The following is a 16,923-nucleotide window of genomic DNA, read 5'->3' on the forward strand; positions in this document are numbered from 1 at the left end:
TTCTGCGGTGACCTTTTTTCCACTAGAACAGACTCCATCACTTTTTTTTGAAAATTTTTTTGGATTTTTTTTGTTCGGGTCTTCCGAAAATTCCATAATTATATTACTTGACTGGACGTAAAGTCCCTGAATAGAATTTCATCTAGTAGCTCCACTTGACAGTTGCTTATAGCGCCCTCTCGGTTTTATTAGATGATCTATTGTCTAATTACTTACTACGTCACAATTACTAATTGGATTGGGTGTTTTGGAATAAAACTCGAGTCTCATATAATTAGATTTTATTTAAAAGAAACCATAAACAACTATACTAGAACATCAGCAAGGATTTCTAACAATATTGCAAATATACATTTAAAATGCAACAGTTGAATAGATGCGCCCCATTACAAAAACAATTCCTTAGAAGCTCGTGCTCTCGGTAAAAATCTGAATAAAAAAATAGGGGGTGCGGGTCGGAATAATTTTTGTAACCGCAGCACTCCTACTACGTGGAGCAAGTTGTAGTAATCTACTAGGCCCTTCCTATTTGATCAAGGTGTTTATCACAACAATCAGCTAGAGGCACAAGTGTTGGTGAACAATAATCAACACATCTAAATTCAAGTGTCGGGTGGTTTAAACTTCAACTACACCACAATGGATTGCATGGCACAAGTTATAGTCTTTTTATAGAATTTTGTTCGTAACTAGATCTAACTTTAATATAATGGTGGATTGTCTATAGATTACTCTCAAAGTGCAACAAGACTATATAGGTATCTAAAAATATATCCTCTCGGTTTTCAAAGTAGCAACTCAGCCGTTCACGATAAAAAATAAAATAATAAAAAAATGTACAGCTCGACTACCCTACGAAGCTAAAATTATCGAGCACCACAAACGTATAATACAAAACTTATTAAAGTACAATAAAATCTTTCTTTATTGCACGCCTATTACAATTTTGTACTTAACGACACAACATACTTAGACATAGTTAAACGTAATATTAGAGGTCATAACAAATAAAATATCTTAAAAAGTAGTGTTAAAAAGCTTGCCACTGTTAATTCACGTTTCTATTGGTACGCCTCATCTACCAATCAAATCAACAGCCTCTCTCCCCAAAGCCACAAACCTCCCACGTACCTCTTACTGTTTGTACCCCTGCATAAGCTCGTTGAAGTTGACCAGACCATTAAAATCGATGTTACATTCGTCCAGCTGGTCCAGATAGTCCATCGCCGGCCCTCCAGTCGTCGTTGTGGTAGCAACTGAGCCGGCATAACTGCACAAAGACACAACCAGACATCACATTACTGCAACACAGACCAACCAAAAGCATTGCTTATGAATGACAATGTGACAACCACTACTAGATGTTGCGAATGTGTCTGGTTACGTCTGTTTGCAGAATGCGACTACCAACACTCAACAACATGGCAAAGGCACGCTCATACGGCCGTATGGGCGAGCCTTAACGACAGTTTTACCAAATCAATGATGAAAAAAAAAATACAGGATGAATCATGGAGCAAAGACTTGACTTTGTCACGTTATCTGCATTGTTCTCGTTTATCATTCCTAGATTGGATTAGCTAAGTTTAATGGTTGGCATTCAGTACTTTGAATCAAAGTCAAGTACAACAGGTGATCTCGAAAACCGTCAAAAGTACAAAAACTTAAGATGATGAAACTGCATTTACAATATTCTTTAATTATCATTATTAATCACAGTTATTTTCGGTGGCGCCATCTATACCACAATAGAAGAAATGGAAACGTCATTTTCAGTAACTACAGATACAGTGCAAATATTATGAGAACTACACGCTGACTATATATTCGAAGCAGAAAATTTGCTTAATACATATTTCATGAAAGAAGTATAATCGTCTTTTCATTGCCCAAGTCATGTTTATAGATGTCCGATAACGTATGTATATATACATTATATAAGTAAACATAATACACTTCAAACACGTTTATCTATTTTACGAGGACATTATTAACTCAGACCATTGTGACCGCGATTAGCTGCAGTTTCGACTGATTTTGCAGGACGTCGTAATTCAAACAAAATTTACAGTTTCCTTTGTATTCACGGATCCTACTAGAGTGGAAATACGTTGAGATTTTGATAATTTTCGAAATATTGTACCAAATCTGTATTCTGCTAAAAAAAGATCACCAAAATACATGGTGGTTAAATACAAATAGTCCACTTGGAGTCCTTTTTTCTTTTTTTAATTGACTACGAAAATTCACAAAAATTGTCCTAGCGCAAAACTGGTTCGAAGATTCTACTAAATTTCATTTGCGTCACCGAAGTCCATCATCAGTTTCATTTCTTCGAAACTCGTGTAATTTTTAGAACTGACAACCTGGGTAAATTACTTTCTTGTGACGTCACAAAACATTTCAATATTTTGCGTATTTAGGGTGATTTATTTGCGACTATACTGAGTGTTCCGTATATATTTTTAAGTATTCCTATTAGGCTCTTCCTAGGCTTTATAAATATCATTTAAAAAAAATTAACATAGAGTGTTTACAAAAAAATAAACTTAACAATTTTCAAAAACAGCCTGTATTTTATTTTCGCGCTGTACTCTATTTTTTGTTTTCTTTCTTTCAATATGCCAGTGTGTTCTTTAAAAAACTTAAAAAACTCTCCATAAAAAACAAAAAACTGTTTATTAATAAAAACTAAAATTAAGCCCCACCCACCCGCCCCGATCTCAAGGGGCGGAGTTTAATTGTAACATCAATATTTCTCTAGGCAATTTTGCCGTTCTAAAAACGTATTTCATATGGTAATTTCTTGTCAAGAAATGAGGATTTTGAAACTAAACTCCGCCCCTCAGCTCACGATGAATAAAACATTCATCACAATCGAGAAGGGGTGGATGGGCGGGGCTTATATATTGTCCATTTTTTCTTAACGAAAACTCTCCGGTGCGACGTTGCCACGTTATTCCAATTTTCTTGAAATGTTTTGCCACTGTGAGTTCACAAAAACAATCGCCATTACGTCATTTTTAAGATCTGTACACGCTTTGTCATTGTATCAATTAAATAACATTTCAAAATACAGGGTGTTTATAAATTTTCAAATATCGATAATTCAGTTTTTTGAAACAGAACAGTCTATATTTTATTACTGCACTGTACTCTATTTTTTGTATTTTTTCTTTCAATATGTCAGTGTGTTCTTTAAAAAACTAAAAAAAAATCATAATAAACAACAAAAATCTATATTAAAAAAAAACAAACAAAAATTAAGCCCCACCCACCCGCTCCGATTTCAATTGTGATGAGTTTTTCATTCCTAATTAGACGAGGGGCGGAGTGTAATTGTAACATCAATATTTCTCTAGGCAATTCTGCCCTTCTAAAAACATATTTTACATGGTAATTTCTTGTCGAGAAATGAGGATTTTGCAACTAACTCCGCCCTTCAGCTCACGATGAATAAAACATTCATCAGAATTGAGAAGGGGTGGGTGGGCGGGGCTTATATTTTGTCCATTTTTTCTTAATATGGGAAGTCTTCTTTTCCCAACAAGAAACTGAAAAATTGTTTAACTATCCTATTGTTGAAAGAAAACTATATATATTAAAAAAAAAACAAACAAAAATTAAGACCCACCCACCCGCTCCGATCTCTATTGTGATGAATTTTTCATTCCTAATCAGATCGAAGGGCGGAGTTTAATTGTAACACCAATGTTTCTCTAAAGAATTCTACCCTTTTAAAAACAGGAGTATTTCTACGGTAATTTCTTGTCGAGAAATGAGGATTTTGCAAACTAAACTCCGCCCTTCTGGTCACGACGAATAAAATATTCATCACAATAGAGAAGGGGTGGATGGGCGGGGCTTATATTTTGTCCATTTTTTCTTAAGTTACCAAGCCTTCTTTTCCCGACAAGAAACTGAAAACATGTTTAACTTTCCTGTTGTTGAAAGAAAAAAAAAAGTCAAAGACCAAATTTGCACGGATCTTTAAGGCCTATACTCTAAAATTATTTATATTTTAATTATACAGAAAGTTCTGTTTTTACCACAAATTATTTTTTTTTTTTAATGAAACACCCTACATATTTTTACATATTCTCACAAGCCACTTCCTAGGCTTTACAATTACGCTTTATTTTTGAAATTCCGATGCGACGTTGCCAGTGTCAGTTCACAAAAAAATCGCCATAACGTCATTTTTACGATCTGGACACGCTTTGTCATTGTATCAATTACATAAAATTGTAAAATACAGGGTGTTTACAAATTTTCAGATATCGATAATTCGTTTTCTTAATAGAATACCCTGTATTTTATTACAATATTTTACCAATTTTTTGTTCTCGTTTTTTCAATAAGTAGGTGTGTCCCAAAAAGAAAAACAAAAAAAAATCTCGATAACCATCAACTTTAAATATAGAAAATTAGAAAATACTATGCAGTTATAAAACACAGGATGTTCTATCTGAAAAAACTGAAATATCGAAATTTAAAAATTGTTACAATTAATTTTTTTATGACCACTGGGTATATTTTCTGTAACCTAAATTTCAATAATAAACTACGGTTATAAAATTCAAGAAGAGGTCAAGCAGAATATATAGGGTGAGTCACTAAGCGCGCGTCCTCGATTTCTCATTAATTACTAGAGATAGAAAAAAAAACAAAGACAAAATTTGTACAGTTCTTTAAAGACTATACTCCAAAATTATTTATAACTACACAGGGAGTTCTGTTTTAACACAAATTAGTTTTTTTACATACTCGTATTAGCCTCTTCCTAGGCTTTATAACTACACTTTATTTTTGACAGTCCGATGCGACGTTGCCACGTTATCCAATTTTCTTGAAATGTTTTGCCATTCTCAGGAGTTCACAAAAAATCCCCATAACGTCATTTTTAAGATCTGTACGCGCTTTGTCATTGTATCAATTACACCAAACTTTAAAATACAGGGTGTTTATAAAAAATAAATGTTACAATTTTTCAAGTATTGATTCAGCTTTTTTTAATAGAATATTTTACTACATTTCACTCAATTTTTTTGTTTTTGTTATTTCAATAAGTCGGTGTCCCATAAAAAAATATCTGTATTTTATTACAACCTGTTGCTCAATTTTTTCTTTTCGTTCTTTCAATAAATCGCTAACAAACTAAAGAATCTCAATAACTCCCAACTTTTAAATATAGAAATTACCAGAAAAAAATACAGGATGTTCTACTTGAAAAAACTGAAATATCGAAATTTAAGTAGAATGAAACATAAAAAATAAACACCCAATCAGATTTAGGAATTTGACTCGTTACTATGGAAATTTGCAATTTGACACCTTTTAAATTTAACAAGTTTTTAAAGATTAATAGAGGCAAAATTAGTCTTATCTTAGCAAGTACTAGCCCCGCCCACCCGCCCTCTACTTTATCAGAGGATATGTTATCTGCCAAAATAACTCTTATCTTAGCAAGAAACACCCTATATACTTTTATATACTTTAATTGACCTCTTCTTAGACTTTACAACCAGTTTATTTTTGAAATTTCGATGCGACGTTGCCACGTCCATTTTTTTTTAATTTTTAGCAACGGAGGGGTTGACTAAAATAATTACAGCAGGGTTATTTTCAAAAACTGTGTTGCAACATTTTGTTTTTTGTTCTTTTTATTTTTTGCTGAGGACAAAAAAATAGAATTAAGATGTAGTAATAAAATACTCGTTTCATTTAAAAAATCTGAAACATCGATATTTGAAAATTGTAAAGTTGTATAGGGTGTTTCATTAAAAAAAAAAATAAGTTGTGTTACTTAAAAACAAAACACTCTGTACATACAGTTAAAAATAATTTTAGTACCGAGTGATTTTACAATTTTTCACTGTTGACGTAAGCACGATGGCTAACTAGAGCAGAAATTAAAAAATCACCCCATATCCAGTCCTGAACTGTAAAACTTTGTTCTAATTTTTTTCCATTTCTCATAATTAATGAGATATTGAAGAGCGCATGTTTAGCGAGAAGTTAGTTACAACAATAAAAAATATCGAACTTCGTTTGTTTTAAAATTAATTTTTCCATTTTTTTGTTATTTTCCATGAAAAAACCTTTTCGGCGCAGTCGTTTTTTATTTCTTTCTCTCGCCTTTTTGAGATCTTTTTTTTTTTTAATTCGTTCAAAGAAAACCACACTGAGAAGAAATCATTTCGTTGAACTTCAACTATTTTATTTTGATTTTAATACAAACGTTAGTTTATGAAACTTGAACACTCTAAAAATACATATAAATTTATACAACAAAAACAGATATGATATTACAAAGTCAGCGTAAAATTTCGGTACGTCTGTAATATTTCAATAAAGCTTTGATTCGCCTAGTCTAGTACGTTGCAAGCACGCAACACTTAAAACATGAAAACACCAACTACTCGGGACTACTTCTACAATAAGGATAAAATAAGACAAAGAAACTCAAAAACTCGCTTATAATTTTTTTTATATAAATGTAACAAACTCACAGAAATGTAAAAATTGCATCATCATTTTAATACTAACATTTTACTCGCTCTCTACTCATTGCAACGTAAATATCACACGAATTTAAAAATATTCATCAAAAGTACCCTGTCGAATCGACCGAAAATGTAAAGACATCAAAAATCGATATAAAAGACATGAATTATGCAAATACGGTGTAAATGTTTTCATAAAAAATTATTTGATGTATATAAAATCATCTCTAACCTAAGTAAATTTTCAAATATCACTAATACATAAGCACACAGTTTCATATCGGGGTCAAATGAAACTATGCAAACATATAAAAAATGCAAAAACATCCTTTGTAGATTTAAAGGTCAAGCATATTCTGAAAACTGAGACACGAAGGGAACATTACTACGACTAGCGATGAATGAATGGGTTACCTGCTAGCGACTGACGGCGTGTCTCTGGAGGGGTCGGGCGATTGGAGGTACGAATGTTGGGGGGTGTTGGGGTAGCTCGCACCGCTCAAGCCCGGAACGTGGGTCACCAGAACCGGCTTGACGTAGCCGTTGTTGGTCGAGGGCTGGTTGTCTGCCAAAAAACACACCCATAAACATCCATTTTCACAATACTCAAAACAATCAAAAATACCTTGGAACGGAGTGTAATATTTCCCAAACGGTATATCCTTGGAGATATCTGGGTACAAATAAACTAGATGGTTCAAATCAGCTACTCTATCCGCCAGCGATCGTATAGCGAAGTCCTTCGACGTGAAAGGCTGCAAGCTGAACACCTCCCCCGTGTCTGAAATCCACGCGATCGTGATGCCCCCTAGTTCGCTGTCCGAGAACCTCAGCAAGAACGTGCCGCACGGACACGACGCCAGCATTTCTTCGGCTTGTTTCTTCTTCACGAAACCGAGGATGGCCCTAGATAGGTTCAATGTAATCGTGCGTTTAGGTGTTAAGCGAGTGCTACGTACCCGTCGACCCAAGGGCCGCGTAAGTGCTCTCTCGTCAGCTTCATGATCGCGTAGAACCACTCCCAGAACGTGAAGTTCCTTTCGCTTAGAGGCTCTTTGCAGAACTGGGCCCAGCTCAGCATCTGGTTGCTTCCTTCGGTGTAATTGCCGCGGAAGGCTTTATCGGCTAAAAATCGCAGGTTTTCGTCGGTGAGGGAGCGGCCCGTCGCCGCCCGGAATTTCAGGGATAATGTTTCGGCCACGGTCGTCCACGAAACCTGGAAGAAAATGTTTTGTTTTAAAATTGATTGTTCAATCCATTGGGGTTTTTCGTTTTATTTGTACTGCAGGCTGGTGGTTTTTAAAATTTTTTGTTCAAATTTTGCTTGATAGTCGCCAAATGCTGGACATGAAGAAACTTGGGTTTTTTTTTTTTTTTTTTGGAAGAGTTTAAAAGAATCTTGGCACCCCTGTGTTCTATTTTTGTTTTTTGAAAGAATCTTGAGGATTAATGTTTCCTTTTGAATTTTTTTTAAAGATTATTTCTTAAGGTCTTCTGTGTTTGTTTTTTCCTAATTTAAAAAATCTAGGTGTCCCTAGCGTTTTTTTAAGAGTTTTTCGATCCTTGGTATTTTATTTTTGACAGCATTTAAAAGAATCTTTTGACATTTTTCGGAAGAGTCGAAAATAATTTTGGAGGCCTCTGGTGTTAACTTTATTAAAAAATCTTGAGTATAATTGTTTTTTTGAAAAAAAAAAAAATGTTGAAACATTTCCGAAGCCTCTGGTATATTTCTAAAAAAATTTTGGAAGCTCTTTGTAGTTGCCTAGTTTTTGAAAAAAAAATGAAAAAATCTTGACGTCTTTTTTTTTTAATTTAAGAGTTTAAAAGAATCTCGGGACCCTTGATGTTTTATTTTTTGAAAAAATTTTGGGGGTTCCAGATGTCTTGTTTATGGGAAAATTTTAAAGTATCTTAATGTTCCTAGTATTTAGATTTTTGAAAAAAATTCACAAAATCTTGGGTGGCCCTGGCGTTTTTAAAGAATTTGGAAAACATTTTTAATGTTTTTTTCTGCAAGAGTTTAAGATTTAGAATCTTGAAAGTTCTTTGTGTTTAGAGTTTGAAAAAATCTTGGGTGTTCGTTTTTTTGAAAGAATTTTTTAGAGATATCATTATGAAAGAATCTTTCGTTTAGTGTACGAAAAAAATTTTGATTTCCGATTTTTTGAAGAGTTTAAAAGAATCTTGAGGGCCGGGGTATTCTATTTTAAAAAGAATTTGAAAGAACCTCAGCACCCTGATGTTTTACTTTTTGAGAGAATTTAGGGGGTTCTAGATGTCTTGTTTTTGGGAAAATTTTAAAGATTCTTAAAGTTCCTAGTATTTATATTTTCAAAAAATTTCACAAATCAGGGGTGGGCCTGGTATTTTTAAAGGGTTTCAAGGAACTTGAGACCTTTGGTGTTTTATTTTTTAAATAATTTGGGAAAAATGTTTTAGGGTTTTTCTTTTGCAAAAGTTTAAAATTTAGAATCTTGGATACCTCTGGTGTAGAATCTTGAAAGTTCTTTGTGTTTAGTGTTTGAAAAAATCTTGGGTGTTCTGGGTGTTTGTTTTTTTGAAAGAATTTTTTAGAGATATCATTATGAAAGAATCTTTCGTTTAGTGTACGAAAAAAATTTTGATTTCCGATTTTTTGAAGAGTTTAAAAGAATCTTGAGGGCCGGGGTATTCTATTTTAAAAAGAATTTGAAAGAACCTCAGCACCCTGATGTTTTACTTTTTGAGAGAATTTAGGGGGTTCTAGATGTCTTGTTTTTGGGAAAATTTTAAAGATTCTTAAAGTTCCTAGTATTTATATTTTCAAAAAATTTCACAAATCAGGGGTGGGCCTGGTATTTTTAAAGGGTTTCAAGGAACTTGAGACCTTTGGTGTTTTATTTTTTAAATAATTTGGGAAAAATGTTTTAGGGTTTTTCTTTTGCAAAAGTTTAAAATTTAGAATCTTGGATACCTCTGGTGTAGAAACTTGAAAGTTCTTTGTGTTTAGTGTTGGAAAAAATCTTGGGTGTTCTGGGTGTTTGTTTTTTTGAAAGAATTTTTTAGAGATATCATTATGAAAGAATCTTTCGTTTAGTGTATGAAAAAAATTTTGATTTCCGTTTTTTTGAAGAGTTTAAAAGAATCTTGAGGGCCGGGGTATTCTATTTTAAAAAGAATTTGAAAGAACCTCAGGACCCTGATGTTTTATTTTTTGAGAGAATTTTGGGGGTCCTAGATGTCTTGTTTTTGGGAAAATTTTAAAGATTCTTAAAGTTCCTAGTATTTATATTTTCAAAAAATTTCACAAATCTGGGGCGAGCCTGGTATTTTTAAAGAGTCAAGGAACTTGAGACCTTTGGCGTTTTATTTTTTAAATAATTTGGAAAAATGTTTTAGGATTTTTCTTTTGCAAAAGTTTAAAATTTAGAATCTTGGATACCTCTGGTGTAGAATCTTGGAAGTCCTTTGTGTTTAGTGTTTGAAAAAGAAATCTTGGGTGTTCTGGGTGTTTTTTTTTTAATCTTTTAATGTCTTTTTTGCACGAGTTTTAAAAATCTTAAAACCCTCTGGTGTTATTTTTTGAAAGAATCTTGGAGGTTTTTCGCGTTTAGTTTATGAAAAAAATTTAAAAAATCTTGATTTCCGTTTTTTGAAAAGTTTAAAAGAATCTTGGGGCCCGGGGTACTCTATTTAAAGAAATATAATGAACTAATCTTGGGGTCCCTGATGTTTTATTTTTTAAAAGAATTTGGGGGTTCTAGATATCTTGTTTTTGGAAAAATTAAAGAGTTTAAAAGATCTTCAGACCCTTGGTGTTTTATTTTTTAAAGATTTGTGTTTTTTGCAAGAGTTTAAAATTTAGAATCCTGGCTATCTCTGGTGTAGAATCTTGGAAGTTCTTTGTGTTCGGTGTTTGGGAAAAAAAAATTGGGTGTTTCTGGTTTTTTTTTTTTTGAAAGCATCTTTTGGTGTTTTTCTGGAAAAGTTTAAAAGAATCTTGCAGACCTCTGGTGTTATCTTTATAAAAGAATCTTCGCGGTTTTTAGCGTTTAGTTTATGAAATAAAAATTTTTTAAATATAATTTGAAAAAAATCTTGGGGTCCCCGACATTTTATTTTTTGAAAGAATTTTTTGGGGGTTCCAGATGTCTTCTTTTTTTGGTAAAATTTGAAAGATTCTTAAAGTTCCTAGTAGATTTTTGAAAAAATTTCACAAAATCTTAGGTGGCCCTGGAGTTTTTCAAGTGTTCCAAGGATCTTAATATATTTGGTGCCTTAATTTTGAAAGAATTTGGAAGAATCTTTTTTACAAAAGTTTAAAAGAATCTTAGAGCCTTCTGGTGTTATCTTTATAAAAGAATCTTGGCGGTTTTTCGCGTTTAGTTTATGAAATAAAAACTTTTTTAAATAGAATTTGAAAAAATCTTGGGGTCCTTGACATTTTATTTTTTGAAAGAATTTTGGGGGTTCCAGATTTCTTTTTTTTTTTGGGAAAATTTGAAAGATTCTTAAAGTTTGTAGTAAATTCTTGAAAAAATTTCACAAAATCTTAGGTGGCCCTGGGGTTTTTCAAGTGTTCAAAGAATCTTAATATCTTTGGTGCCTTAATTTTCAAAGAATTTGGAAGAATATTTTAGTCTTTTGTACAAAAGGTTAAAAGAATCTAGGAGGCCTCTGGTGTTATCTTTATAAAAGGATCTTGGAGGTTTTTCGCGTTTAGTTTATGAAATAAAAGCTTTTTTGAATAGAATTTGAAAAAATCTTGGGGTCCCTGACATTTTATTTTTTGAAAGAATTTTGGGGGTTCCAGATGTCTTTTTTTTTGGGAAAATTTGAAAGATTCTTCAAGTTCCTAGTACATTCTTAAAAAATTTCACAAAATCTTAGGTGGCCCTGGGGTTTTTCAAGTGTTCAAAGGATCTTAATATCTTTGGTGCCTTAATTTTGAAAGAATGTGGAAGAATCTTTTAGAGTTTTTTGTACAAAAGTTTAAAAAAATCTTGGAGGCCTCTTGTGTTATCTTTATAAAAGAATCTTGGAGGTTTTTCGCGTTTTTAAATAGAATTTGAAAAAATCTTGGGGTCCCTGACATTTTTTGAAAGAATTTTGGGGTTTCCAGATGTCTTGGGGGGGCGGGGGGCGGGGGGGGGGCACTTGAAAGATTCTTAAGGTTCCTAGAAAATTCTTGAAAAAATTTCACAAAATTTTAGGTGGCCCTGGGGGGTTTTTCAAGTGTTCAAAGAATCTTAATACCTTTGGTGCCTTAATTTTCAAAGAATTTGGAAGAATCTTTTAGAGTCTTTTGTACAAAAGGTTAAAAGAATCTTGGAGGCCTCTGGTGTTATCTTTATAAAAGAATCTTGGTGGTTTTTCGCGTTTAGTATATGAAATAAAAACTTTTTTAAATAGAATTTGAAAAAATCTTGGGGTCCCTGACATTTTATTTTTTGAAAGAATTTTGGGTGTTCCAGATGTCTTTTTTTTTGGGAAAATTTGAAAGATTCTTCAAGTTCCTAGTAGATTCTTAAAAAATTTCACAAAATCTTAGGTGGTCCTGGGGTTTTCCAAGTGTTCAAATGATCTTAATATCTTTGGTGCCTTAATGTTGAAAGAATGTGGAAGAATCTTTAAGAGTTTTTTGTACAAAAGTTTAAAAGAATCTTGGAGGCCTCTGGTGTTATCTTTATAAAAGAATCTTGGCGGTTTTTCGCGTTTAGTTTATGAAATAAAATTTGAAAAAATCTTGGAGTCCCTGACATTTTATTTTTTGAAAGAATCTTGGAGGTTGCAGATGTCTTCTTTTTTTTTTTGGAAAATTTGGAAGATATATTTTATATTTTTTTGCAAGAAATTAAAATCTAGAATCTTGGATGCATCTCGTGTAAAATTTTGGAAGTTCTTTGTGTTTAGTGTTTGGAAAAAATTTTGGGTGTTACTGGTGTTTTTTTTTTGAAGAATATTTTAGTGTCTTTTTGCAAGAGTTTAAAAGAATCTTGGAGTCCTCTGGTGTTATCTTTATGAAAGAATCTTTGAGGTTTTCCGCCTTTAGTTTATGAAAAAAATTGAAAAAAAAATTGATTGTTTTTTTGAAAAGTTTAGAAGAATCTTGGCCGCCGAGGTATTCTATTTTAAAAAGAAATCGAAAGAATCTCGAGGTACCGCATGTTTATTTTTGAAAGAATTTTGGGGGTTCCAGGTGTGTTGGTTTTGGGAAAATTTTAAAGGTTCTTAAAGTTCCTAGTATTTAGATTTTCGAAACAATTTGAAAAAATCTTGGATGGCCCTGGTATTTTCAAAAAGTTTAAAGGATCTTGATAATTTTTAAGGAATTTGGAAAAAAAAATTAGTGTCTTTTTTGCAAAATTTTAAAATTTAGAATCTTGGATACCTGTGGCGTAGAATCTTGGAAGGTCTGTGTTCAGTGCTTCAAAAAAAATGTTGGATTTTCCTGTTTTTTTTTTTTTTAAATTGTTGAAAGAATCTTTAAATGTATTTTTTTGCAAGAGTTTAAAAGAACCTTTGGAGGCCTCTGATGTTATCGTTATGAAAGAATCTTGGAGGTTTTTCGCGTTTAATTTATGAAAAAAAAATCAAAAAAATCTTGATTTCCGTTTTTTTTTTTGAAGATTTTAAAAGAATTTTGGGAGCCCTGGTATTCAATTTTAAAAAGAATTTCAAAGAATCTCAGGGTGCTTGATGTTTTATTGTTGTTATTGATGTTTTCTATTTCAAAATCTTGGGTGGCCCAGGTGTTTTTTAAAAAATTAAAAGATATTAAGACTCTTGGTGTTTTATTTTTTAAAGAATTTGGAAAATTTTTTTAGTTATCTTTTTTTGAAAGAGTTTAAAATTTGGAATGTTACATGCCTTTGGTGTTATTTTTATGAAAGAATATTGGAAGTTCTTGGTGTTTAGTATTCTATTTTAAAAAGAATTTGAATTTTTGAAAGAATTTGTAAGAATCTTTTAGTGTCTTTTTTTACAAAATTTTAAAAGAATCTTGGATGTCTCTGGAAAAAGATCTTGAGAGAATTTGGAAGAATCTTTTAGTGTCTTTGTTGCAAGAGTTTGAAATTTAGAATCTTGAATGCCTCTGGTGTTATCTTTATGAAAAAAGCTTGGAAGTTCTTTTGTCTTTAGTACTTGAAAAAAATCATGGGGATTCCTAGTGTTTTTTCTTTTTTGAAAGAATCTTTTAGTGTCTTTTTTCCAATAGTTTAAAAGAATTTTGGTATTCTATTTTAAAAAGAATTTGAAAGAATCTCGGGGTCCCTGATGTTTTATTCTTAAAATAATTTTGGAGGTTCAAGAAATTTTGTTCTTGGGAAAATTTAAAGACTCCTAAAGTCCTTAGTATTTAGTCTTTCCATAAAATCCGAGAAAATCTTGGGTGACCTTGGGATTTTTTTTAAGTGTTCAAAGGATTTTGGAAGAATCTTTTATTATCTTTATGACAGAATCTTGGTAGTTGAAAAATTCTTGGATACGTCTAGTGGTTTTTTGAAAATTTTAAAAAGATCATGGGGTCCTCGGGGTTTTATAGTGTCTTTTTTACAAGAGTTTAAAAGAACCTTAGAAATCTCTGATATCTTTATAAAAGAATCTTGGAAGTTTTTCGTGTTTAATGTTTGGAAAAAGTGTCCGATGTTTTTTTTTTTTTTGGAGAGTTTAAAAGAATCTTGAGGTAAGAATTTTGAGAGTTCAAAGTGTCTAGTGGTTGAAAAAATCTTGGGTATCTCCAAAAATTTTAAAAAATATTTTTGACTCATTTTCCTGCTTCTAAAAACGAACACCGTTTAGTGTCCCCGAGATTATTTCTATATTACTTCTAATAATAATAATCGAACAAATCAAGCTGTAGTAAACACACTATTTTATCCCTGAGATTTTTTTACCATGAGCCAAGCAACCAAAATATAACTAATTAAAGGTTATGTAGACCCGACTTACGTCAAATTGAGGGCAGTAGTGCCACCTGGCGTTTGACAGGCAACGCCAACTCTAAATTTATTTTACTAGTTATTTCGGTAGTGTTTCAAAAACGAAAAAATTTAAATAAACAAAATTCCAAAACCTGCACCCAATATTTCAACTCCGACACGTTTATTTATTTACACTCATTACGTTTAAACCTGCTTTCGCTCATTCCCATCACCATCACAATTCCTCCCACTCACCTTATCCGGAACCGAGAACGGTATCCTCCCCGCGTCGCTGAACGCGTTATCCCACGTGACCGTCGCCCACGCGTGCGGCTCCTGGTTCCCGTGCACGATCACCACAACGGGAAGACTCAGCGTCCAAACCTGGAACATCAGCTCGCCGCCCCCGACGCTGAACTGCGACTGGAACAGCAGCGAGAACTTCTCGTCCATCACGCTCTCCGTCCCCTTCTTCTCCGCCCGCTTGATCTTCTTCAACTGCATGTTCCTGAAGCTCACCGACAACTGTCTCGTGGCCTGCTGGTACTCCATCGTGCCCGTGTTGTTCAGGATCTCGCCGCTGCACTCCCCGCTCTTGGCCAGCTTGTCGTTCTTGAGCAGCATATTCGCCTGCGACTCGGAGATGATCGTGACCTTGACCTGCGGCGGCGACATGTGCACGTTCAGCTTGCCGCCGACGAGCAGGCGCACCGTCGCCGTGAAGCGCGTGTTCGTCTTCATCACCTGCGGCGGCTGCTTCTCGATGATGAACGTCGAGGTGACGAGCGACGAGAGGAGCTGGGTGACGTCGGCAAGGACTTGGGGAAGCAGGTCGGCGACGCCGGGGGGATCGAGCGAGAGCTTCTGTCGCAGTCGGTCGACCTCCTTGACCTGCTGCCGGTTCAGCCAGATCAGCTCGGCGAGGCTCTCGCACCAGTCTTGGATCGTGTCGAGGTTGCTGTTGAAGTTGGCGCCGTTGCCGGCGAGCTGCTGCTCGCGCTTCCAGCGGATGAGCTCTTCGTCGAGGATGCTCGACTGGAGCTGGTTGAGCAGCTGAATGGTCTCTTTGAATTTGTCGACGATGGCGAGGCGGAGTTGCATGAGGCCGGCCACCTGGAGGCAAAAGTTTAGATTATGGGGGGTGTGGGGGGGACTGAAGCGTCCACCCGAGTCACAGGCAGTGAAATTTTTAAATGTCTAGTTAGAAACTATGATCACAACACATCTACAAAAACATCCCCGAGAAGATAGTGTGAAAATGTTGTTTTTAAAGTTTCGAGTTTACACATAAGATAATTAAAAAATAAAATAGTAATACTTGAAAAGAGCGCTAGAAAACTAAAGAAGGTCAACACATATCGCATACAGGGTCTATTAAAAAAAAAATATATGGACTTCCCCAATAAAATGAATTTGATCATTAGCTTTACATGCATTCTAGTGTAATATAAGTATTTTTTCGGAGATGACGTCATCAACTCCTGGAGAGAATAAATAAATAGATTTAAATTAATTGTCTCTAAAACTTAACTGCAGGAAGTTTGTTACGTGACCCCTAAAATAGACCACAAAATTGGTCCAAATTTAATAATTTTAGGATAATAATGTGTTAGAGCCTCTGGCGGGGACCTGTTTCACCCCTCCCCACCCGTAAGGGTGGGAGCCAGAGCCACCCCCACCTTGGAACACAGGGTAGCATTCATTCTTAATTCTTAACTCATTCATACACATTCAATTCTCAATTCTCAATTCGTACCTAACAGTCATCTCTCTCGACCGCACGGTCATATACTATTCTATTCTTATTATTCTTATTTATCATAACACTTGTCACTAGCAATATACATTTATCTTACTGTTCGCTGGTCTTATTCATTTATACAAACTTCGACATGGTCCTTCGAGCCGGATTAGCGACAGAATAACAGTGGTAGTGATAAGTGTAATTCTCAACATATCATTCGTCGGCTGGAATTCAGCAAAGTATTTATCAAAACATCACCTAGAAATCATCCGCGCAGTGTTCAACTATCGGTGACGACCGCGAGTGCTGTGCAAAATCCTCAAGTATCATTCAGCGTCAGCCAAGATAATTCTATCCAGGAATCCAGGATTCCAGGTAAGCTTTAATTCTGTTTGGTTGGTGTAATACATTTATTCTCGTACTCAAGATGGTGGTAATCCAAGACAATACTTTTGTTAAATTTTCAATTCTTCTCAGCGAAATAGATTCACATTCTAATTTTATATCAAATGTTGCAAATCATCAAAAAAGAGGCCACTTAAAGCGTCGATATGAAGACGTACAGCGAATTTATTCAGAATTACAAATGCTTGTAGTTCAGCATAAATCCGAAACAATGGTAGTCCCGAATGACACGAGTAACACGGAAACGATCAAACCTATAATTTATAATATCAGAGACGTGCTAAATAATATCCCAATTATATAATGTTCTCATTGAAAAAACTAATCCATTGTGTACTTTCTCGAATTCATGTAAGATAAA

At 34.0% G+C, this 16,923-nt stretch overlaps 1 protein-coding gene across 2 annotated transcripts in view; it reads right to left on the minus strand.

The window, feature by feature from the left end:
- Positions 1-264: 264 nt before the first annotated feature.
- Positions 265-16,923, minus strand: part of LOC135133707 (signal transducer and activator of transcription 5B-like) — a 29,276-nt gene continuing 12,617 nt past the window's right edge. The window contains exons 6-10 of one of the 2 annotated variants that reach the window (XM_064062191.1): positions 14,669-15,526; positions 7,466-7,722; positions 7,132-7,412; positions 6,921-7,071; positions 265-1,270 (exon numbers count right to left, since the gene is read on the minus strand). In XM_064062191.1, the coding sequence (XP_063918261.1) occupies positions 1,135-1,270; positions 6,921-7,071; positions 7,132-7,412; positions 7,466-7,722; positions 14,669-15,526 (1,683 nt within the window). In that variant the 3' untranslated portion in view covers positions 265-1,134. Of the gene's footprint in view, positions 1,271-6,185; positions 6,870-6,920; positions 7,072-7,131; positions 7,413-7,465; positions 7,723-14,668; positions 15,527-16,923 lie in introns of those variants that run through there. The other variant, XM_064062190.1, reaches the window with a different exon arrangement.

This window comes from Zophobas morio, unplaced genomic scaffold (genome assembly GCF_036711695.1).
Source record: "Zophobas morio isolate AGI-343-1 ecotype UQ-CSIRO unplaced genomic scaffold, CSIRO_AGI_Zmor_V1 ptg000022l, whole genome shotgun sequence".
Lineage (NCBI taxonomy): Eukaryota > Metazoa > Arthropoda > Insecta > Coleoptera > Tenebrionidae > Zophobas > Zophobas morio.